Here is a 24,921-nt window from a genome sequence, read left to right as displayed (position 1 = left end):
GAAACAGTTGTCCAAGGCAAAGCTGCATTATGAGTTTTGTGGGCCCCAGGCAGTTTTGCATTTGTGGGCCCTTCCGCCATTATAATATCAATATCAAAATTATTTTTGGTATAACTTTAAATACTTAATTTTTTCTGATTTAGGGAAAATGCAGGGCCTTTTTGTAGAAAAGGCCAAGCAGGAACTCATTTGCATATTAGGCCACACCCCCTGATGACACCATTGTTCCACGCAGGGCTTTTTGTTGAAAAGCCAAACAGGAACTCATTTGCATATTAGGCCACACCCCCTGATGTAAAGCCATCCAGAACTGCATTCCTGTGTGTTCCTGCTCAAAAAAAAGCCCTGGCAAAATGTTATAAATTTTCATGCGCCCAAAATTTTCATTTTTTTTTCTGATGTGAGAAAAAAAAATTAAAACACTTTCTTTGACTCTAAAAATTCATTTTTTTCCTTCTGGTTTTAAAAGAAATTAAAACAGTTTTATGGTCCCCTAAAAGTACTGTGGACCCTAGCAACTGTACCTACTGGGCCTAATGGCTAAGTTGGCCCTGGTCCAAAGTATGGCTTCAATTCCAGCATCTCAAGGGCTTCCCATACAGGCCTGTATCTGGATTTTTTTTTCTGGAGGGGGCACAAGGGGACACTAATGAAGGAAACATAAACAAGAGGGGGGGTCAGCGGACCAGGAGAGGAGGTGTCTAGCAGATCTGGGAGGGGCGCTGCCCCGGTGGCCCCACCTAGTTACAACAACCCTGTTTCCACACTTCACATTATCTGAATACACACTCTGCGGTTCTGCTTGCTTTGTGGATGATGAGGCAATGCATGTTTTCTATACGGTAGTTCAAAACATTTGCAGTATCGTTTCTTTCTTTTCAACCTAAGTGTTCATGGAGAAAGTCTCTGACTATGGGGAGCTGCCTGTGGAATTTTTCACCAGATTCTCCCAACCTTACCTCTCATGACATCAGTCATAGCACCTTCTGCAGGTTCACCTTGAAAAAGAAAGATTAGCCAGCTGTACAGTTGTCATCCTCCCACCTTTATTTATTTATTGAGTTGTTTATTTATTTGATTTGTGACCACACTTCCCCATTTACAGTGGACTCAGGGTAGTTTTCAACAGTTTGGCTCAATACAGTATAAAATAAGTTAAAAACCATAAAATCAGGGCTTTTTTCTGGAACAGGAACACACAGGAATGCAGTTCCAGGTGTCTTGAGGGGCTTTTTCTACAAAAATAGCCCTGCATAAAACCACAATATTTTAAAAATTCCGAAACATTTAAACATTTTAAAACGAGATGACAGTGGTAGGATTTCTTGCCAGCATTCAGTCATGGCGGTGTGTGTGTGTGTGTGTGTGTGTGTGTGTGTGTGTGGGCTAGCCATTTCCCCAGATCCCACTTTTAGTGGGTCCAGCTCTTCCTCATGATTCCAGCAGCCTTTTCAGAGGCTGATCCTCATCAGTGGACATAGTTGAGGGTGAGGGATGCTCTTAAGGAGCATGGGTTTCTGGTTCTGAATGGCTTTCTCCATGGGACACACACTCTTCATTTTCTAATCCAGCGTTATCATTTTCAACGTCACTGCTGGATTATTCAGAGAGCATCATCAAAACTCAAATGGACAAGTTTGCTGGCAACTCCACCCGGCAATGCAAATATAAAACAGCTATAGAGTGGTGTGAAATACCAAGTGTTATTCAATCCCTATTTGTGCCACCACCTCCCATCTCTAAACTAGGGTTGCCAAGTCCAATTTCGGAAATATCTGGGGACTTTGGGGGTGGAGCCAGGAGACTTTGGGGGTGGAGCCAGGAGACACTGGGGTGGAGCTAGGGGGAGGGGGGGATGGCTGCCGCCGCCGCCTGTTCTCCGCTCACCGTAGCTGCTCCTCCGAGATGGGCTCAGGCTGAGCCCATCTCGGAGGAGCAGCTAAAATGAAGCCGAGAAGAGGCGGCCCTGCTCTTCCGGCAGTTTCTGCAGGAAACACCGCTGGGCAACTGGGCCTCCGAGGAGGGTGTGGGGCTGCAGAAGCCGCCCGCCCCGTCTCAGGGAAGCCGCGAAGGCAGCAGAGAAGGGAGGGCGGCAAGGACAACCCACCGGGCCTCGGCAGCTCCATCCCCCCGGCCTCCCTCCCTCCCGTGCCGCGGCGGGGCAGGGCAGGGCGCTCACTCACCTGGGGTTGCTGGGACTTGGGGGGGGCGGCGGCTGTGCTGCTAGAGGCAGCTGACCACGCGGTCGGTGTAAAGGACGGGCTTGAGGGTGCGCGAGCGCTACGGGCGCAACGGGCGGGGCATGGAGACCTTCTGCTACGGCTGGCCGCAGTGCTCGCGCACCCTCAAGCCCGTCCTTTACACCGACCGCGTGGTCAGCCGCCTCCAGCAGCACAGCAGCCGATGAGGAGCACATGGAGCGCGAGCGCAGGCGGCCCCCTCAACCCCCGCTGGTGATGCTGTTCACCTCCAGCATCCTCCCCGACGCCGCCAGCAGCAGCAGGAGGACGCTGCTTCTCCCCCCGCTTCCGTTTTTTGGGGGAGCGGGGGAAGAGGCTCGGAAACCTGGGGTCCCCCGCTAGAGCGGGAGGGTTGGGACCCCTACTCTAAACAACTGCCCTGCCCATTTAGGTATGCCAGCCAGGCCTTGGATTCAGCAGGAGCTCACAGGAGCACAGCTCCTGAACCTTTTTGAGGGTCCCCCCTCCTCCTCCCCACCTTGTCCATTGAATAGTAAGTGCAACTACATAACAATCCCTGGATGAGCTCCACTGCTTATTTTTCTACAAAACGACCCCCTGATGCCAACTAAAACAAAAGCCATGTACACAGAGGACCTACACACAGGTACAGTGTGTGTGTGATTGCTATGAAGCAGCAAGTTGGCTTGGCAGTTCCAGAAACAGCCCTAGCCATTTCTAAAAACAGCTAAACAGCAGAGAGAATACATGCTTAGAAAACTAGAATAAAAACGTACTCTTGGTGCCATTGCTATCTTCCCTTGCATAATCTCTGGGTTTCCATGATAATTCTAACTGCAAAATGAAAGGCTACAAACTAAAAGAAGATCTAGTCGTCTTTTCTCAAGCAAAATTTACATTCAAATGGGCCATAGCAAGGCTGTTCTCAGGGAGGACAGTAGCTCTTGAAAAATCACATGAGCTGGATTTTTTCACTTTACTAGTTTTACATGGGCTGTGGTTAAAAAAACCAAAACCCAATATGGCAAAATACTTAAATTTATGAGGTTGTATCCTGCCCAGGTACTTTTGTTGTTTTTTACAGACTGGAAACTGTAAGTAATAGGTGGCTATACTTTCAGGATTCTGTTTACTACTTGTACAGATGACGTTGTCCTATGAGGAGAAGTTTCTAAAGCCACTTCTCTCTGCATTCTGCCAAAAAAGAGTTCAGCTGGGGGGGACCAAAGTCTGATGAAGATTGCAAATGTTTCAGGATGAAAAGAATGCTGAGAGTTGATTAAAGGAAAGAAAAAGAAGAGAGAGGTGAAGTTATACTGTTCAATCCCCTGATTCCCAGAGAGAAAGATTTCTTGTGACCAGGGCTTTCCAGATTGCTCTCCTTTCTTCCATGTTTCCTGCACGTCCCAAATTTGGTTTCCCCAGGTCCATCAGTAAATGGATCATCCATAGACAAAGCAGGGGTTTCAGAAAAAAAATATATGGTTTGCAAATGTATGTACATAAATGAAGAGTGGTCACCCCACCCCAACAAATCCTCAGATGCTTTCCGATGAGAACAGGGCCTCAGAAGTAGCTGGAAATCCTGGCAGTGATGACGGTTTGGTGATACAGAACTTGGAGTTGGGAAACGGTTGATGATAGTGATTGTTGAAGTTCAAAAAACAGCATTTCATTGCATAGAACTGCAGTCAGCTTTGTGAGAAAAAAATTGCAGATTGAACCACAGGCCAGTTTTGGAGACTGAGGGAAAAGCATAAGTTCAAAGAGTTTTAGCAGTTAGAATGTTGGACTAGAAGTGAGAAACTTATCTTAGTTTCCCAAGTGGGGTCTGGAGACCTCCCACTTTTACAGCCAATCTCCAGCTGGCAGAGATCAGCTCCCCTGGAGACAGTGGCTGCTTTGGAGAGTGGACTCTTTGGCATTGTACTATGCTGAGGCCCCTCCCCACCCCATACCCTCCCAGATCCACCCCCAAAGTCTCCAGGTATTTCCCAATACAGACCTGGCAACCTTAACTAATTTTCAAATGGTGTCTTTGGGTATCTGTCACTCTCTCAGCTTAACCTGCTCACAGGATTGTTGTGAGGATAAAAGGTGAAGTGAGGAATCATGTATGCCACCTTGAGCTCCTTGGGGAAAGGCAGAGTTGTGGGAAGCAGGAAAAGAAATTTTCTGAGAGGGGCGAATTGTTGACAGCCATGTTTGTGCTGACGAAAAGGAACACCTAGCAATTTAGAATATTCACAGGATAAACCCATTTTTACTTGTGGTTTAAGGCGGGTTTGGTGAGATTTACTGATATCCAAGACAGAGTTTGTTGACATTTGAGAAAATAATGAGAAAGGCTGCCCTAAATAGATTCCCATTGTTTCAGTACTTTCAGCTGAGATATGGTATTCAGCATATACTACAAACTGCTAATACATTTAGACCTCTTTATAAGATGTTTACCACATAAGGGGCCAGCAAGAAGATTATAGGCTAAAGTGTACTCATTCCTGCAGGAAAATAACAGAATAATGTTGAATTATAAAAAGAGCTGGAAAATAGAAAACTGAGGGGAAAGCCTTTTAAAGGATATTACAGACATTTATCTAAAAGTGGGAATTAGTAAAAACTTTAAAAAATATATTATCAATGATTTTTGACCCTAGTCAGGTTAGCTGAGAATTCAGGAGAATCAGATTTATGTTGGAAATGCAATAAAGAAAAGGTACTTTTCACATATGGTGGGAACTTATGGAATTTAATACATAAATAGATTCAAGACTCATTTAGGAAATGGAAGGAGGGCCTTTTTAACCAAGGACGAATATAAACAAATAATTAGTGCTTGTAGAAAGAGAGTTAGAAAAACTAAAGCTCAGTATAAGCTTAGGCTAGCAAAAGATGCTAAAAACAACAAAAAAGGGTTCTTTTCTTATATAAACAGCAAGAAAAAATAGCAGGAATTTGGTCGGTCCATTGCAGGGACAGGAAAGAGAAATTGTAACAGGTGATGAAGAGAAGGCAGAACGGCTCAGTTCCTACTTTTCCTCAGTCTTCTCTTGTGAGGAAAACGGTGCTCAAGATGACAAAACCAGAACACACGATGAGGGGAGTTGCAGCTAGGGTTGGCATAGGGGTAGTACATAAACATCTAGTTTCTTTAAATGAAACTAAGTCCTTAAGGCCAGATGAATTGTATCCAAGAGTATGAAAAGAACTTGTGGATGTAATCTCCAAGTCTCTATTCGTTATTTTGAGTATTCTTGGGCGAACAGGTGAGGTGCCAGAAGACTGGAGGTGGGCGAATGTTGTCCTCATCTTCAAGAAGGGGGAAAAGGAGGATCCAGGCAACTACTGACCGATCAGCTTTGGTGGAGGAGCCTGCAAAGGGTGGGATTTGGGAAGGGATCTCATAGAGTCCACCTTCCGAAGCAACCATTTTCTCCAGGAAAACTGATCTTGGTCATCTGGAGATCAACTGTAATAGCAGAGGAGATCTCCAGGTGCCATCTGGAGGCTGGCAACCCTAAGTGGAATCAATCACAAAATGTCAAAGAGTGAGGTTATGCATAATTGATAATTAGGGTTGCCAAGTCCAATTCAAGAAATATCTAGGGAGTTTGGGGGTGGAGCCAGGAGACATTGGGGCGGAGCCAGGAGCAAGAGTGTGACAAGTATAACTGAACTCCAAGGGAGTTCTGGCCATCATATTTAAAGGGACAGCACACCTTTTAAAATGCCTTCCTTCCATAGGAAATAATGAAGGATAGGGGCACTTTCTTTTGGGGCTCATAGAATTGGCCCCCCTGGTCCAATTGTTTTGAAACTCGGGGGGTATTTGGGGAGAGGCATTAGATGCTATACTGAACATTTGGTGCCTCTACCTCAAAAAACAGCCCCCCCCCCGAGCCCCTGATACCCATGGATCAATTCCCCATTATTCCCTATGGGAATCGTTCTCCATAGGGAATAATTGCCCAGTAGACATTTCCCCTCCCCCCCCCCGTTGCTTTCTGATGACCCTAAAGGGGGGGAGGGCCTCCAAACCTGGGGATTGGCAACCCTCTCTCTCTCACGCACACACACTTACAGGGTCTGGTTCCTCCACAATGACATCTGAAAAGAACAGGGGCTACGCTGCTCTCTCTCTCTTTCTCTTTCACACACACAAACACACAGTTGCTCTGAAACAAAAGCAAAACAAGCCAAGGGCCTGTGTTGCTGACCCTTCCCATTAAATATTTCCTGCTCAACTTTAAAGGCACAGAGACACACACACATTTTGAAACAGATCTGTGTGCAGGTTTCTAAACCTGCCCAAGATCTAGAGCTGCATGGTGGCTGAGGGAGCGGGGCTTCCCCCGCTGGCCAGCTGGCTGGGGGCAGAGGGAAGCCTGTAAAACCGGGGGAACCCCTGCTGGGACCTGGGGATTGGGAAGCCTAGCTCTTCAACATTTCAAGCCAAATCACTGTTGGGTCAAGGGCTGAGGAAATGTTTAAAAATCTTTCTCTCTTGGCCTTACACATAGAAAGTGTAAGGGAAAGGAGGGGTGATTTTAAAAAAAACATACCAAGTAGGGGAGAATAAACACAACACTGGTGCTTTTTACAAATCTGTTAATCAGCCAGTCAGAAACCCTGCTGGGCAAGAGCCCCACCACTAAAACACTTGTCAGGCACCAGAAAGATGTTGGCGGATCCCACCTTGGGGACCCCAGTGAATAGAATCATGGAGAGCAGATTTAGGGGGAGTGGGACTTTGAAACTGTTTTTCATCCTGCAGTTCTTTGTGAGTCTCTAAACTCAGCTGGCAGCTGGACCGACACAGAGTTGGGGCAGGGCTGCTATGGAAGCAAGCTCAAGGGGATGGCACAGGTGAAGAAGGTAGAAACCTGCCCAAACTAGATGGATTAACAAACCCCTTGCAACAATTCCACAGCCCCCAGGGGTCCTTGGGCCACAGGCTGCCGCCAGGTCCCATTTAGTTAATGTAAAAAATACTAAGGGTAACAATGATATTGAAAGGAGAGTCCAATACTAGATACAATTTGCACAATAAAAGAGGTACCAAGGAGGGGTATTTTTCAGTGACCGTCCTATGGGGATAAGTGGATCCTCTGTGCTACATTGAAGCTACCTTTCAGGGCAGCTTGTTCTGATCTTCTGTTTGGGATTAAGGACAGTGCAGGCTGGATGTGGGATTGAAGCAAAGAGAGGCCTTTACAAAAAAACCAAACTCTTGCAGTTCTAGTTCAGCGTTTATCATCCAGCATTTATTTAGTGACATCTAAATAGGTACGGTGGCTATGGACTGCAAAGTTGACCACAGCAACAAGAGGTGAGGTGGAGGCGATTAATCCTGTCTTGGTAGGTTATTTTTGTGTGTGTGTGATCGAAACCGCCCTTCTAGGCTGTTTTCTCATTTTTAAGTAGGGAAGGAGCTGCAGTTAAAAGGCAGTTTTGAGCATAAAAATGACCTACTTGGGGAAAAGTTAATCACGCCCCCCCCTCCAGCACTTCTGCTACAGTTTGCTGTACCCTTAGATTGCATTTCCTTTGAAGAAAATAAAACAATAGGAAATAGATTGATTATACTAGTGTCATGTTAAATTACTGCTTTTGTAGGGTTGCCAGCCTCAAGGCAGCAGCTGGAGATCTCCCGTAATTATAACTGGTCTCCAGGTTACAGCAAGGTTGCCAGGTTCCCCTGGCTACTGGCAGAGGATAGAGGGGGGTAGAGTGACCAGGCTGGAAACTCCTGGAGATTTGAGGATGGAGCCTGGGGGTACAGGGACCTCAGTGGGTACAGAGCCATAGAGTCCACCCCCCAAAGCATCCATTGTCTCCAGGGAAACTAACCTCTGTAGTCTGGAGATGAGCTTTAATTCTGGGAATCCCCAGGTCCCATCTGGATGCTGTCATCCTTAGATAACAGATATCAGTTCCTTTGCAGTAAGTGGCTGCTTTGGTAGGTAGACTATGGCAGACTCCACCTCCAAAATCTCCAGGAGTTTCCCAGTCCAGAGATGGGAACCATACATGCTCTGAATTGTTGCAGTTGATGTTATTTCCTCTCCTCCTTATATCTGATTACTCCAGCCAGTGGTTGCTTTGGATTCCCAATGGAAAATCTCTCACACAAAACATGCTTCAAGGTGGAGCAGAGATAATTCATTTCAAGTAAATTAATTATAATTAAAAGGCAATTCTAACCGTTTGGTTGTACGCAAACATCTTATGTAGCATTGATTTGCATGCAAAGGCATTATGCGTTTGCTCATCACAAAATATAAAATGCAAATTGGAATTGGAATTGAGCAGTTTGTATGATGACTCTGGCTTTATCCACCTCTACTGTAAGCAATGCAGGCATGGAGTGTTCTTACCATAAGGCACATTGCTAAAACCTACCCACACTGTAGTTGCAGAGGTCCCATGTGAAAGTAATGGGGTAGAGTTTGAGATGGAGATCTGGGTTCTAATCTCCATCCAGCAGTGAAGCTCACTGGGTAACCTTGGGCCTGTCATCCTCACACTCTCAGTTTATTCTACCTCAGATGGTTGTGGAGGATAAAATGGAGCATGGGAGAGTCATGTATGCTGCCCTGAGCTCCTTGGGGGAAGGGAGGGATAAAAACGATAATCAAACACTCCTGCCCATATAGGAAGCTATGAGGCTACGCAGGAAGGACCAAAGGGCACCACACCAGAGCTGGCTGTAGGACATAAAGGGAAAACAAACACAGCTCTGCCTTCTACTGCGCACAGTGTGACAAAGTTAAAAAAAAAAGTGTGTGTGTGTTTGAGTGCTGTCAAGTCACTTCTGATTTATGGTGACCAGATGACCTTCAGAATGCCCACTCTTTCACAGTCAGGTCTTGTAAACTGAGAGCTGTGGCTTCCATTATTGCTCATCAGCCTAGGAGGACAATATGGTGATTTCAACATAGGGACAGGCTTGCATAGTTTCCCTGCTGCTGGGGCAGCTGTTGAGAAAGCGTAGCCACAATGGGAATTCCACATGGCAGGTTCCCCCTCAGTTTCCATGACCCAGGTCTCTGGCAGTGGTCTTTCACCCCCCCTAGAGCTACTGGGACTTTTGTGATATTTTAATTGGCATGAGCAGGGTTTTGGGGGTTTTTTGGTAGAAAAAGCCTAGCATATTATCCCACACTCCCTGGTGTCACCATTGTTTCACACAGGGCTTTTTTGTAGAAAACTGAAAGCCAGTTTGGTGTAGTGGTTAAGTGTGTGCACTCTTATCTGGGAGAATTGGGTTTGATTCCCCACTCCTCTACTTGCACCTGCTGGAATGGGCTTGGGTCAGCCAGAGCTTTCATATGAGTTGTCCTTGAAAGAGCAGCTGCTGTGAAAACTCTCAGCCTCACCTACCTCACAGGGTGTCAGTTGTGTGTGTGGTGGGGGGAAGGCATAGGAGATTGTGACCACTCTGAGACTCTGAGATTCAGAGTATAGAGTGGGATATAAATCCAATATCCAATCCAAAAAGCCCAGGAAGAGCTCATTTGCATATTAGGCCACACTCTCTGACTCCAAGCAAGCCGGAACTGTGTTCCTGCTTTTTTTTTTTTAAGCCCTGGGCATGAGAATATAATTGTGTTGCTATAACATACAGGTTGGACGTAAAAGTGTAGAACTTAAAGTCAGAAACTGTAATACATAAGAGCTAAGTACAGAGTTGAAGGTAGGCTAAAAAGCCATTATTAAATGTTTGTTTTGGTTCTAATAAAAACACAGGGAAATGCAGCTGGCTTTGTGGATGCTGTCAAGGAAGTGGTTGTGTTAAGATCTTTCAACAGAGAGAACCCACCAGTGTCAAACAGGAATCAAGTGAGTGGAGTTAACAGGTTTTTTGGTTGTTTTTTTAAAACATTACCAATAAAGGCACAGTCTGGGGAGAACAGATTAGGTATAAGGTAGAGTATGAAGTTTCTTTTATTAAAGTGTTTGGGTGCTGTTAGATTAACAGCACAATGGAATTACAAACAGACAGTATTTATTTTTCATATAAGAAAATGTCTCTTACAGCTGCTATTAAACAACTGTTGCATCCATATCCTTTGAGGTATTGTCCTGCCTAGAAGCATAGCAATGCAGGTGTTCCCTGGCACATTACTTTTGGCTGCTTTTTTTGGACAATAATCTACTCCTGTGAACAAGTGTAATATACACAGAGATTGTTGGTTTTTCATTGCTTCCATGATTGTTTTCTGCTTTGGATGTCACAGGAGCTGCCTTAGCTACAGTGGCCAAGATTCATGAATTCTTACATTGCTTACATGAGTAGACCTTTGATCAAGCAAGCAACTGAAAGTTAATAATATGTGAATTTGAACTAAAGTAGAGTTTGTTGTCCATGTGACCATTGGAAGCAAGCTTGGTTTGTAGACTGCCATACACACTCATGGGTTGAGCTGAGTGCACAACAGACATCCATTGCTGCCCATCGCACCCTGAGCTGATGGCCAGTAGTCCTTCTCCACACACTCATCTCAGTCATGACATTTGGCATTTGAAATCATTCCAATTTCCAATATAGAGGACGGATGGACTCACATTTTAGCTGTATCTGAAGAAGTGAGTAGCCAGTGACTCACGAAAGTTCAACCCCTGCCACAAATTGTGTTAGTCTTTAAGGTGCTGCTGGGCTCTTACTCTTTTCTGTGGTTATAAAGGGGTAGCCATATTCGTCTGTAGTAGTAAAATAAAACAAAAGTCCATACTGGCACTAAGAACAATTTAATTCAATATAAGCTTTTATGAGAGCCAGTTTGGTGTAGTGGTTAAGTGTGCGGACTCTTATCTGGGAGAACCAGGTTTGATTCCCTACCCCTCCACTTGCAGCTGCTGGAATGGCCTTGGGTCAGCCATAGCTCTGGCAGAGGTTGTCCTTGAATGGGCAGCTGCTGTGAGAGCCCTCTCCAGCCCCACCCACCTCACAGGGTGTCTGTTGTGGGGGAGGAAGGTGAAGGAGATTGTGAGCCATTCTGAGACTTTGAGATTTGGAGTGGAGGGCGGGAAATAAATCCAATATCATCATCATGTCTCATGGAAGGCCTAAAACAGATGTCTGGAGAGAGGGATGAGGGTCAATACATTGAAACTCAGTTTGGATAGGACTGAGGTGCTGCTGGTCAATTACAAAGCTACTTGAGGACTGAGGAGTCAGTGGGTTGCAGTTCCTCTGAAGGAGCAGCATTATAGCTTGGTGGTAATACTGGATCCTGACCTACAGTTGGTGACCAAAATCTCCTCTATTGGCACAGAATGCCTTTTATCAGCTTTGGCTGATAAACAGCCAGCAGCATTATCTGGCCATGGTGATCCATGCTCTGATTACATTCAGGTTGGATTACTGTAACACAGTTCATGTTGCCTTGCTTTTGAAAATGCTTCAGAAACTTCACCTCATAAAAATGCAGCAGCCAGGCTCTTATCAGGGGTGGATCATTTCACCTTGATATTGAAAGATCTTCACTGGCTGCCCATTTGTTTCCAGGAACAATTCAAATTGCTGGTTCTTACCATAAAAGCCATAAACAGCTTGGGGCAGGGTTCTTGCAGGGCTGTCTCCTCCTGTATTATCCAGCCTGTTAGTTAAGAGCAGCTTCATAAGGTCTGCTCTCTGTGCTCTCTCACCTTCAGAGTTGAGGTGGGTGGCAAGCAGAGACAGGGCTTTTCAGTAGTGGCACCTCACTTGTGCAACACCTTTTCCCTTGAGGCCTTCCTGGCACCTACATTGCTCTTTCTCAGGGACACTATAATAACAATAATAATAATAATAATAATAATAATAATAATAATAATAATAATAATAATAATAATAATAATAATAATAATAATAATAATAATAATAATAATAATAATAATAATAACAACAACAACAACAACATTTTATTTATATCCCGCCCTCCCCGCTGAAGCAGGCTCAGGGCAGCTAACAACATATCAATCCATACAATAGGTTATACATAAATTTAAAATCAACAGTCACTTAAAACATTCCAATTTAAAATTAACATTTTTGGTGCTAGGCTTCCCAACCCTCCCGCCCTGGCGGGGGACCCCAGAATTTCCACCCTCTTCCCCCGCTCACCAAAAAAAACGGAAGCGGGGGGAGGGGGGAAATGGCGCCAGGGAGCATGGCGAGCCGCCCGATCCTGGAGCGGGCAAGGCCGCCGCACTGCGCCGCTGCCGCACCCTCCCCGCCCACCGCAGCTGCTCCTCCGAGATGGGCCCAGGCTGAGCCCATCTTGGAGGAGCAGCTGAGAGGCGGCAGCAGCGCAGGGGAGGGCGAGGCAGGCCAGGAGCATGGCAAGCCACGAATCCGGGCCCTTCTAGGACCCGGACTTGCAGGTCGCCACGCCCCGGCCCACCTCCACACACCCCTCCGCTTCCACCCCAGAGGTGGAGCGGGCAAGGCTGCCGTGCTGCTGCCGCCTCTTCTCTGCTCGCCGTGGCTGCTCCTCCGAGATGAGCTCAGCCTGAGCCCATCTCGGAGGAGCAGCCACGGCGAGCGGAGAAGAGGCGGCAGCTGTGGGGCGGCTCACCACGCTCCCCGGCGCCGTTTCCCCCCTCCCCCCTAGCTCCACCCCAGTGTCTCCTGGCTCCACCCCCAAAGTCTCCTGGCTCCACCCCCAAAGTCCCCAGATATTTCTGGGGTTGGACTTGGCAACCCTATCTGGTGCTATTCTGTTAAATGTAAGTATGATGGCAGAAATCACTTAAGGCGAATCCATCAGTATTCAATCAGGTAAAGAGGATCCTAAAGAGGATGGTCTTGCAGGCCCTGCGGAACTGTTCAAGGCTCCGCAGCGCCCGCACTTCTTCCAGGAGCTGGTTCCATACGTGTGGAGCTGCAATAGAGAAGGCCCGTATACGAGTATTCTTTAATTTTGCCTTCGGCCTGGGGATAGTTAGTTGGTTCTTTCCCACTGACCTCAGTGCTCTCTGGGGTTCGTATGGGGAGAGATGGTCCTTCAGGTAGGCAGGTCCTCGACCATATAGGCAACTGTTACTTTTTATGTTTCAAACAATTTCATTAGCAACATATGGTAATAAATTTCAATTTCTTACATCATTAATAATTACTTTTTTTTAATCTATCCCATATATTACTTTCTACCCACCCCTCCCCCCGTTACTTGACCCCTGCTGGTGTTATATACTTAAAATCTTAATATTAAAGGTACCCTTAATTAATAAGAACCAAAATTAATATCCTCCTCCCTCTTATACTTGGTCATTATCAAAAATTGTCCAATGTCCTTTTATTTTCCACTCTTTTTCTACGTATCTTCTGAACTTTTTCCACTCCATCTTAAATACTTGTAAATCATAGTCTCTTAAGGTTCTTGTTAACTTGTCCATTTCACTCCATGTCATAACTTTTACAATCCAATCTCATTTCTCTGGTGTTTTTTCTTGCTTCCACAACTGCGCATACAATGTCCTAGCAGCTGAGAGCAAGTACCAGATTAAAGTCCTATCTTCTTTTAGAAATTTTTCCATTTGTAATCCCAACAGAAAAATCTCTGCAACTTTGTTAAATTCATATCCCAAGATCTTAGAAATCTCTTGTTGAATCATCTGCCAATACTTTTTCGCTCTTTCACAAGTCCACCACATATGGTAGAAAGAACCTTCACATTTTTTACATTTCCAACATTTATCTGGCATCTTATTGTTCATCTTTGCCAACTTTTTAGGAGTAATACAGTAACAGAGGCAACTGCTACTTTACACTATCAGAGGTTTGTTTTTATGGTCTACATTGTTATGCTGCACTGGGGTTTTAATGCTGGATTTTAATATCTTTTAATGTTTGTTTTTTACTATTTTTATTTTGTAAACCACCTTAGAGCTCCTGGAGAGGCAACATTAAAGTTTTCTAAATAAACATTGAAATATATTGTTAGTCTTTAAGGTTCCCCTGGACCAGGGGTTGCAAAACTGTGGCTCAGGAGCCACATGTGGCTCTTTCACACATATTGTGTGGCTCTTAAAGCCCCACCACCCCATCGGCCGGCTTGGAGAAGGCATTTGTCTCTTAAAATCACTTCTCCAAGCCAATGCATTCAAAGTTAAAGTTGCTTTTTTTCCATTTATCTTTCCCTATTTGCCTTCCTTCCTGCCTGCCTGCAGCTCTCGAACATCTGACGTTTATTCTGTGCAGCTCTTACATTAAACAGGTTTGGCCACCCCTTCCCTGGACTTTTTTCAGCACAATCCTGAGCAGTCCTTCATAGTCTGTTGAAGTTTATACTCTGTTTAGGACTGCATTATGTGTTGACGAGTGTATAAATGCTAAGTAGAAACGATTGTGTTCATTCACACTTCCCTTTCAGTTATATATCTATGCTTGATTTAGAACTTCAGCCTCTTTTCATATAAACAATCCAAGTAAAGGGCAGACAACTCCCAAATCTTTATCATTTACTACTGCATGAGCAGGAAACATAAGGGTAGTTTTCTTTGTGGATAAATGCAATTGGGGCTGCCGTACGTGAAACTATTTCTGGGCTTTTATTTGAATAGCTCTCATAACATTACAGGTGATGCTCAGTGGCACTAATATGCATGGCAGCTGGGGGAATGAAGTGTTGACTAACATTTAATAACTTGTAATTTCTACCCTCATCTGTCAGGGAAAGAAATGTTTGTCTGTCCCTCTGTATATCAGCACAAGCCAAATTTGTCTGGATTTCAGATGTGCTTTGGAAGCATGCTTGACCACTTTATGAGCTATCATTCACTGTAGATTCTCCTTGACAATGATAAACGAGGAGGGAGTGAAAAAATCAAGAAGGAGGGACACTTTTAATTGTCAGCAAGTTTCAATCAATGTTCCCTCTAAGCTGCAGAGACTTGTGAGCAAAAATTCTACTTTGTGATCTACTGTCATTAAAGTTGTGAGCTACTGAATAAATTAGTGTGAGCTGGAGGCTAAAAATCTGTGAGCTAGCTCACACTTCCTCAGCTTAGAGGGAATGCTGGTGTCAATAGAAACTTTAGAAGGTGATTGAAGTTCTAGGCACCTTCTCATGATCAGACTAATCTACTTACCAGGAGGCAGCTGACTACAGTCTTGCATTGTCTAATTAATTTTTATTAAAATTTGAATTATTTGATGTATCAGGCCAAACTTCACCTAAGTTAGTATTCTTAATAACAACCCTAACAAACAACAGGTGCTGTAGGGCCCACAAAAATTGATCAGCAATCCACTAATGGACTGCAGTTGATCTTTACCTTCTAATTACAATGCATACTCGGAGAATCCCCATGAGAAAATAAGAATCCATTTAGAATCTACCTCTGAGCTTGGAACACTTCTGCTTAGACCCCAAAAGGGTAAGAAGTTTTCAGGAAATACAGGATTCCTTTGTGCTCTATGTGGTATTAAGGGCTTAATTGGTAATGTGAATATTTCTGGAAATGTCTTGAGGTTAACATCTAATTTATTTAGTCTCATGAAAAACATCCCCATTAACTTTAATTGGAGCTGAACAACTAAATCCCCATACACCTGACAGCAAATTGGCTGCAATCATGTATGGCACTATCAAAACAGAGGCAAGTGATGCTTTACTGTAGTATTCAGCTTGCTGTGATTAAAGCTGGCTTTGGACATCATGTTCATGTTGCAGAGTTTGGCCTAGGGGAAAACTGGACATGTCCCAAGGACTGTCACTCAGGTACATCATGGAATCCACCCTAAAAATAATCTGTAATTTCCAAGCTGATTTCCATTCAGCATTTCAAAGCCTTGACTGGGTCTGAATCAGTACTCCCTTTAAGCTGTGGAGTCTTGAGAGCAAAAATTCTACTTTGTGAGGCACTGGCATTAAATTTGTGAGCTACTGGATAAATTAGCTTGCTCTGGGGCCATTTTTCCTGAGCTAAGGCAAAAATGTGTGAGCTGGAGGCTCAAAAACTGTGAGCTAGTTCACACTAGCTCAGCTTAGAGGGAACACTGGTCTGAACACCAGGTTTTTTTAAATTCACAATATCTGAACCTCTAAGTCAGGGGTGTCAAACTCATTTGCTATGAGGGCTGGATCTGACATAAATGAGACCTTGTTGGGTTGGCCATGTTGGGCCAGGCCATGTGTGTACCAATTTAAGATTAGGTAGCAGAAAATAAACTTTATAAAGGACACAGACAAACACAAAGTATTTTTTTTAAAAAAAAAACTTAAAACATTAGCACTCGGTCTTAATGGTGCTTTTTTTGTATCTCTCCCGTGTAATCCAGGGAACTGGACAAAGGAAGCTCTGCCTCTTTTCTTCCTTTCCTTCCAAGGAACCAAGAGGGGGAGGACCCTCAGCCCGTAAAAGGAAGAGAGGTCTGACTCAGTAGCTTTGCTGTGCAATTGAGAGAGCCTGGCAAAGCAAGCTATTCCTTCCCCACCATTCTTCCCCAAAAGAGGAGCCTCAGCCAATGGAGAAAACAAAGGTTTTGCTCTGCAGCTCCTGTGCAGTTGAGCAAGCCTGGCAAAGCAAGCTGTTACGCAGAAGGAAGCAAGAGGAAGGGAGAAGGAAGTAGATGACAGCCAGTTGCTTGGGGACCTGATAGGAGCCCTCCGGGGGCCTAATTCGGCCCCCGGGCCATATGTTTGACACCCCTGCTCAGAAATAGAGTGCCTTGCCCAAGTGAGTTGTGACTTCTGCCCTTGTTCAAGTGTCTGGTGCATTGTGGTCTCTATGAACACCAGAAACAGGTTTTTGAAAATGTGCTGGTATATTCCTTAGATCATCTAATGCAGCTACTTGCTGCACTTTGGGCATTGGACAAATTAAAATAATAACCTAAGTGAATTGGTAGATTTACACAGGATAAGATGGTTCTTGAAACACTGAAAATTAATCATTAACTTCTGTATTACCTGTGAACCTCTACTCTACACTGTTTGTACAATATAATTTCTGTTCCTTATAGCAAGAAAAGATTATCACCCTGCTCTTCGGGAGACACCCAAAACTTGCTGCACAAAGCCCCCTACAGTTTACGGCTCAAAGAAGAACACAGAAGCTACCGTTAAAAATGAAGACTTGAAATTAAAGATCCAGGCACTCATAGATAAAAACAATGTTATGATCTTCAGCAATACCACTTGCAAGTTCTGTTCTGAGGTAATGGGTTACTTTTTCAAGCAGACGGTTCAGTAGGTGAAAAGGTAAACGTATTGATAAGTTTTAGCCATCAATACAACTGGCTGTTTTTGCTTGCTTGATTATTTATGAACACAAATGTGAAGGCATACATAACTTATTGTAAAATAATTTTCCAGTGCTCATAAAATGTAGTTATCCTTAAATCATGAACATTTTGGTGAATATACATGAGGAAGACCCATAAAACTGTAAGTTAAGACTACCTTTTTCATAGCGATTTTATCTCTTTATATGGCACCATAGAGATTTTATCTCTTTATTTGGCACCTTATTGAAAATTAATTTTTTAAAATGGACTTGAACAGCAGCTCCAAAGATTAGGGATATTGTGAATATCTCAAGAGGTAAGCCAGCTGATGTAACACACACCTGCCTTCAGTTTCAGGCTAAGACCTCAATCCACTATAGAGCAAAGAACAGAAGGAGAACATTTTGAGATAGTCATCACTTACCTTTTTTAAAAGGTGTGTTTAATGGCCAGGCATATTCATGGAGCTTGCCATTACCATTGTTATCTCCCTCACAATAACTAGTGTCTTTGCAGCTTTTGTATTCCCTAACATAAAGGAATGGTGGGGGTTAAAACCTTAGCTGCATCTCTTCCCCCTCCTCTTAGCTTAGTCTACATAATATCTGTCCATCCTCTCTTTTTCATTTCTGGCCTGCTCCTTCCTTTGCACTTGTTCTAAACTTTCCTACCCATGCTGCGTGTCCTAAATTTCTGGGTCAAAGAACCATTTCACTGAAATTCTTTTCACGTTCATGACTTCTTCTAGTTGTTTGCTTCATATCTGCTCAGTGTTATCGGTCACAGAGTGATGTGACTATCAACTGGTCTGATTGTGTTGAGGTCCTCAGTTAGAGATGTGTAGACTGGCAGTGGCCCTCTAGGATGAGACCAAATGAGACCTTTGCCTACAATCCTTTATGCACCATGCCTTTATTGGTTTGTATAAGAGTGCAAGAAGAAAGTTCCCTTGCAGCATAGCATAAGAACATAAGAGAAGCCATGCTGGATCAATGAAGCCAGTGGCCCATCCTGTTCAACACTGTGTCACGCAGTGGCCAAAATCCAGCTGCCCTCAGGAGGTCCAGCAGCAGGGCCAGAACTCCAGAAGCCCTCCTACTGTTGCCCCCCCCCCCATCACTGCCCCTGACATAGTGTTCCATCTGTATCTTGTAGCTAATAGCCACTGATGGATCAGTGGTAAATTCTATATGTAAATTACTCTTTGGGTGAAAAAAAGTACTTCTTTCTCTACCTTCTCTATCCCATGCATGATTTTGTAAACCCCTGTCAGTTCAAGTTTATTGTTAAGGTCAGGGGTCATTTTGTAGAAAAATAGGTGGTGGAGCTCATTAGCATAACTCATTAGCATATGCTATCCCCTCATCAGCCAAAAGCAACCTGAGGCAAGAAAGGAGAGCCCCAGGTGAGTGAGACCTGATTAGGTTGGCTAGAGATCCAGCCAGCCCAAGCAGGCTTCGCTCACCTGGTGCTCTCTTTGCCCCCCCCCCGCCAGGTCAAAAGGCCAGCAAGCCACCCACCCCCAAAATCACATTAGGAGAAAGGGTGGTGCGGGCTTCTCCAGGGGTTAATGAGAGCTGCTGGGGGTGTGGCAAAGCTCCTGGTGGCTGGCTGGCTGCCTGCTCTACATTCCAGCAGGTGCATGTGGAGAAGTGGGGAATCAAACCTGGTTCTCCCAGATAAGAGTCCACACACTTAACCATTACACAAACTGGCTCTCTGCCATGTCTCTTGGCATCTGAATCTAGTATGAAAACTTTCATGTGAACTTGCTGATCTCTACAATCTTCTGGCAGGTTTGGCAGTTTTTATGTGTTCTCATTGGGTTTAATTAACTTGAGCCTCATCTTCTTGGAGAAAGCTCGCAGCTTGTTTTTTTTTTTTTGTATGTGTCATTTGTTTAATGCTTCTCAGAAATTTCCCTCCTCCATATATATTGTAATATACTTTTATAAGAACTGTGAGCTTTGGTGTCGAATGGCACATAAATCTGCAAACCAACATATTTACTGAATTTCTAGCACAAATCTAGCACAAAACAGTGCTTGTCTGTTTTTGCAAATCCCTTTCTACTAGAAGTGGCTGAGGGCAGGGCAAGACAAACAGTTTTGAAAGTAAAATATTCAGAGGAATGATACTTTGGGAATGAGGCCTTATCTCAGTAACAGAGCAATATGCTTTGCATCAGGGGAGGCCAGATTTGCTTAACATAAGAGCCACATAGAATAAACATCAGATGTTTGAGAGCCTCAAGACACGAACAAATATTACACACACATCTTTATTAAAACTCTTAATACTTTCTTTTAGCAGAAAGATAAAATATGTATATATGTACTTTAGAACATGACCATGCCAGGAGACTTTAAAAACAAACAAACAAACAAAAGCTGTGAATAACAGTCCACATAAGACCAACATAGGGAAATGTTAGGGAATTGTTTTTTGGCACCAGTAGAAGGAAACACACATGCGCCATATAAAAAATTGACTACCGTTTGCATCATTATGCATCTCTCTTTGCCTTGACAGCAGGGTTAATAATTACAGCTCCTACAAGAGCTACAAAACTGAGGAACCCTGCACCACCCTATTTAATTCCGCCCCTCCTTCCTGTGGCTCTCTTGGCTCTTGTGCTCTCTTTCCCCACTCTAGGTCTCCAGGCAACCTCTGTGATGAAGAGCTTGCAAGCCTGCCTATTTCCCTCTCCTTCCCCACTTCACGTGCTGTGGAAGTAGTCACCTACCTATGGGTCAGCACTCAGAGGCTGACTGAGATTCCAATGCTAAGCATGCTTACTTGAGAACAAGCCTGCATTCCTCTTTGACCTCCAGGAGCCCTGCGATATGTGTGAAAGAGCCACATGTGCCTCCCAAGCCACAGTGTGGCCACCCCTACAAGTCCCACATTCAATCTTTAGCTTCTCCAATTACAAGGATCTCTGGTGGATATCCAGAGTGGGGAAAAACTTAAATGTGAGGTTGCCGTGGGGTGGAAGGATGGTTGCCATTACAGAGACTGGTTCCAATGTTCCTTCTAAGCTGCGCTAGGGGGTGCTGGTGCACAAAATTTTAGTTGGTTGCTCAGGGATTTTAGCTTCCAGCTCACAAGCATTAGTTCCCTCCCTTAGAAACAATGGAGGATGGGGGCACCTCCTTCTGGGGCCCATAGTATTGGACCCCTTGGTCCAATCTTTTTGAAACTATGCTGCAAATTTGGTGCCTCTACTTCAAAAAACAGCCCCCCCTCCAAAGCCCCAGATGCCCCGTGGATTGATTCTCCATTGTAGGCTCTGGGGCCCATTGACTGTAATGGTCCCCATAGGCTATAATAGAGCAGGGTAGATTGGGTATTTTTGCACACTCCTATTATGCTTTTCAGTATGATTTGTAAGCTGCCTTTGAGTCACAGTAAAAGTGGGATATAAATATTTGAATAAATAAATAGCTTGGGCAGGTTGATAACATTTAAGCAACTTCTTCTTTGTTAGGTTAGGCAAGGTTCTTCTGACAGTGATTATTCCACCTCTTGACCTGTAAATTTGTCATATTTCACTTTAAAAAAACACAAACCAAAGCCGCCTGCAAGCATTCCTCCCACCCTAAGCGCTGGTATGTTTTCTGAGGTTTGGCACAGGGCAACAGTCTGAAGCCAGGTCTACCAATATAGTGGACTGAGGTGGGTAAACCTGTTTTCCAGTGGACATGTGTATCAATATAGTGGAAATGGATGGGTAGACCTGTTCTCTGGAGGACAGGTCTGCCATTATAGTGGAAAGGGGAGGGTAGACCTGTTCTCCAGAGGCCTGGTCTAACCCCATAGAACAGTGTTTCCCATTTGCAGGGTCGTGACCCGGTACCGGGCCACTGAGAGCCTCACTACCAGGTCACAAGAAAAGCTAAAGCTAGCCCCACCCCCAGCAAAGCTAGCCCCGCCCCATCTCTGTGTTGTGCAGAGAGGAGCTGGGCTGCCTCTCCTTCCTTCTCCCCCGCTCCCAGTGTTTGAGAGAAAAGCTGGCATCTATTGGCACTTTAGACCCATGAAGTGTTCTTCAAGGTATGAGCTTTCATGTGCGTTGCAGTATATTCTTTTGGGGAGATTTCCCCGGGAGGCCTGGGCAGCAAAGAAGGGTGTGTGTGTGTGTTTCAGCCAGGAGGGCTGGGGAGTGGGCATTCCAGTAGCTGTTTTTTTTACCAAATGGCCCCTGGGCAGAATTTTTGATGGCTGGGATCATCTGATGGTGAGGAAGGCTTTTTTTTTCTTTGCCCCCCTTCTTTCTTTCTTTCCCTGAAAGTGATGCTCTGTCTGTATTCTTGGTGCTGGGGGGGGGGGGAAGCAACAGTGGGAGGGGCTTCTAGTGCCCTGGCCCCACAGGTGGACATTCTGGTGCTTTTTGGGCATTGTATGAGGGAATTTTGGACTGGATAGTCCACTGGCCTGATCCAACATGTCTCCTCTTATGTTTATGTTCTGCCTTTCCTTCCCTTTCCCTTTCCCTTTCCCTTTCCCTTTCCCTTTCCCTTTCCCTTTCCCCTTCCCTTTCCCCTTCCCTTTCCCTTTCCCCTTCCCTTTCCCCTTCCCTTTCCCCTTCCCTTTCCCCTCCTTTCCTTTCCTTTCCTTTCCTTTCCTTTCCTTTCCTTTCCTTTCCTTTCCTTTCCTTTCCTTTCCTTTCCTTTCCTTTCCTTTCCTTTCCTTTCCTTTCCTTTCCTTTCCTTTCCTTTCCTTTCCTTTCCTTTCCTTTCCTTTCCTTTCCTTTCCTTTCCTTTCCTTTCCTTTCCTTTCCCTTCCCTTCCCTTCCCTTCCTTCCCTTCCCTTCCCTTCCCTTCCCTTCCTTCCCTTCCCTTCCCTTTCCTCCCCTCCCCTCCCCTCCCCTCCCCTCCCCTCCCTTTCCCTTCTTCCAGGAGAAGGAGAAGGAGATAGCATAATAGTTTTAAACTGATAAATGTATTATGGTTTTATATGTTTTATGGAATTGATTGTTTTTATGATACTGTAAGCCGCCCTGAGTCCGCTTGCGGAGAGGGCGGGATATAAATGCAAAGTAATAAATAAATAAATAAATAAATTTTTGCTGGATGAAACTTTTCTGTTCATCATACTGTTGTTGCAGACATAGGAGCTCTGCCAATGAAAAGTTGGCACCCCCAGTTGTAGGCAGCTGGCCTTCTATGAGATTTCTGTGTGAGTGAGTGAGAGTAAGAGGTGTGGGGCAGAAAGAGATTATTGGAGATTACTGCGATATATCTCAACAGCACTGGAAGAAATGTACTATGAACTTGGCACCATTTTACTGGTCCTGCTTTTAACAGCTGTCTAACACCAAAATTAAACTCCTCCTGTAGATATTTAAAAGGATGAAAGTAGTTCACTGGCTAAGTATCTGCACAACAGGTTGCTTTTAAAGGCATAGGAAACACAGTCGGTAAAAAGCTGCAAGCCCCTCATAAATATCCTTTTTGGATAACTGCAGAAATCTTGTATGAACTCATATAACTTGAAATTAATTCATTAATTGCAGTACAATTCTCTGCTACCTTTCACAGCAATTTCCCAGTGTTTCAACCAAGAAAAGTATGAATAGCTGTCGAAAGATTTTCTTGAAACCAAGCAAGCTTGATTGTAGCTTGAGGCAGGGTTCCAGTAGTAGCAGCTGAAGGAAGGGCCTACAAATTTTGTCAGCATATTTTGAGGTAGAGCAACTTCCAGGGCCAAATGTGGTGGTACACAGTGCTGGCATTCCTGATGGCAATTGGCACGGTGCTGTTAAGGAAGGGATGTGTAGGTGGTGCAGGCAATTGAACATGGGCATTAGGAGTGCTTGCAAGCTGGAGAAGAATACACAAACAGATAGGTGCATGCAGGTGTGGGGTGAAAAGAAAGGACCACCCACTTTCTACTTCATTTTGACTCAGCATGAGTTTCAGAGAGATTTTTCTGAAAATGTATTTACTTCCGAAGAAGAGGCAGATTTGGGGGCATGTTCTGGAAGTGACATCACAGGAAAAGGTGGAGTTTTGGTTCAGTGTGCCCCGGAAGTGACATCACTTGGTCCTTGACACCACAGGAAATGACATAATTCCTGTCTCCCAGCTCCACCCTAAAAGTCTCCTGGCTCCACCCCCAAATTTTAGTGGGGCACGAAGGAGAAGTGTAAAAATAACCAGGCCACGGGAAAGAAAAGTTTGGGAAACCCTGCCATAGAAGACATCAACTTCTGTAATTAAATTTTACTTGATTCTGTTTTCTCTCGGAAACCTGAGGTTGTTAAATGCTATTTCCCCTGCGTAGATGCTTTCTTCCAGGCTAGCCTGATCTTCTCAGGTCCTGGAAGTTAAGCAGGGTTGGCCTGGTTAGTACTTGGATGGGAAACCACTTTGGAAGTCTATGCACATGCATGGCAGACCACTCTCTTCACCTCTTGTCTTGAAGACCTTAAGAGGTCACCATAAATAACCTGGGACGATGGCAGTTTCCACCACACATACATGCAGCCACCAGTTCCTAGATGTTCAGGTTTTAGGGTTGCCAGGTCCAACTAAGAAATACCTGGGGACTTTGGGGGTGGAGCCAGGATACTTTGGGGATGGAGCCAGGAGGAAGGGTGTGAGAAACACAATTGAACTCCAAAGGGAGCTCTGGCCATCACATTTAAAGGGACTGCATGCCTTTTAAATGTTTTTGAGAAAGCCAGTTTGGTGTAGTGGTTAAGTGTGCGGACTCTTATCTGGAAAACCGGGTTTGATTCCCCACTCCTTCACATGCACCTGCTGGAATGGCCTTGGGTCAGTCATAGCTCTGACAGAGGTTGTCCTTGAAAGGGCAGCTGCTGTGAGAGCCCTCTCAGCCTCACCCACCTCACAAGTGTCTGTTGTGGGGGAGGAAGATGAAGGAGATTGTGAGCTGCTCCGAGACTCTGAGATTCAGAGTGGAGGACAGGATATAAATCCAATATCATCATCTTCTTCTTCCCTCCATTTGGAAATAATGAAGGATGGGGCACTTTCTTTTGGGGCTCGTAGAATTAGACACCCTGGTCCAACCTTTTTGAAACTGGGGGGGGGGGGGTGAGGAGAGGCACTAGATCCTGTGCTGAAAATTTTGTGCCTCTAAAAAACAGCCCTCCCCAGAGCCCCAGATATCCACAGTTGATTATCCATTATATCCTACTGGAATCGGTCTCTGTAGGGTATAATGGAGTGCCCAGCAGACATGTCTCTTCCCCTCCCTCCCCACTTTCCTGCTAACCCTGAAGCTGGGGGAGGGCTTCCCAACCGGGGGATCCCCTGTCCTCAGCTGGGGATTGGCAAACCTAGGTGAGTTATAGTTGATGTGCTGTGTTATGTTCTCAGGGTGCAGGCAGGCAGGAGTCCAAAGTCAGTCTAAGGTCAAAGTCCAGGAAGTCAAGCAGGAGCCAAGTCATCAATGCAGAATCACAAACTAGAATCAGAAGTCAATGTCCAAAAGCCAAAAAGTCAGGGTCCAAGAAAATCAAGCAGGTCAGGA

At 44.8% G+C, this 24,921-nt stretch overlaps 1 protein-coding gene across 1 annotated transcript in view; it reads left to right on the top strand.

Moving 5' to 3' along the window:
- Nucleotides 1-24,921, top strand: part of TXNRD1 (thioredoxin reductase 1) — a 95,454-nt gene that overhangs the window by 7,297 nt on the left and 63,236 nt on the right. The window contains exon 2 of the mRNA XM_060245586.1: nucleotides 17,155-17,348. Within this exon, the coding sequence (XP_060101569.1) occupies nucleotides 17,310-17,348 (39 nt within the window). The 5' untranslated portion in view covers nucleotides 17,155-17,309. The remainder of the gene's footprint in view (nucleotides 1-17,154; nucleotides 17,349-24,921) is intronic.

Source organism: Heteronotia binoei, chromosome 8 (assembly GCF_032191835.1).
Source record: "Heteronotia binoei isolate CCM8104 ecotype False Entrance Well chromosome 8, APGP_CSIRO_Hbin_v1, whole genome shotgun sequence".
NCBI lineage: Eukaryota > Metazoa > Chordata > Lepidosauria > Squamata > Gekkonidae > Heteronotia > Heteronotia binoei.
This window is presented reverse-complemented; position numbering and strand designations above follow the sequence as displayed.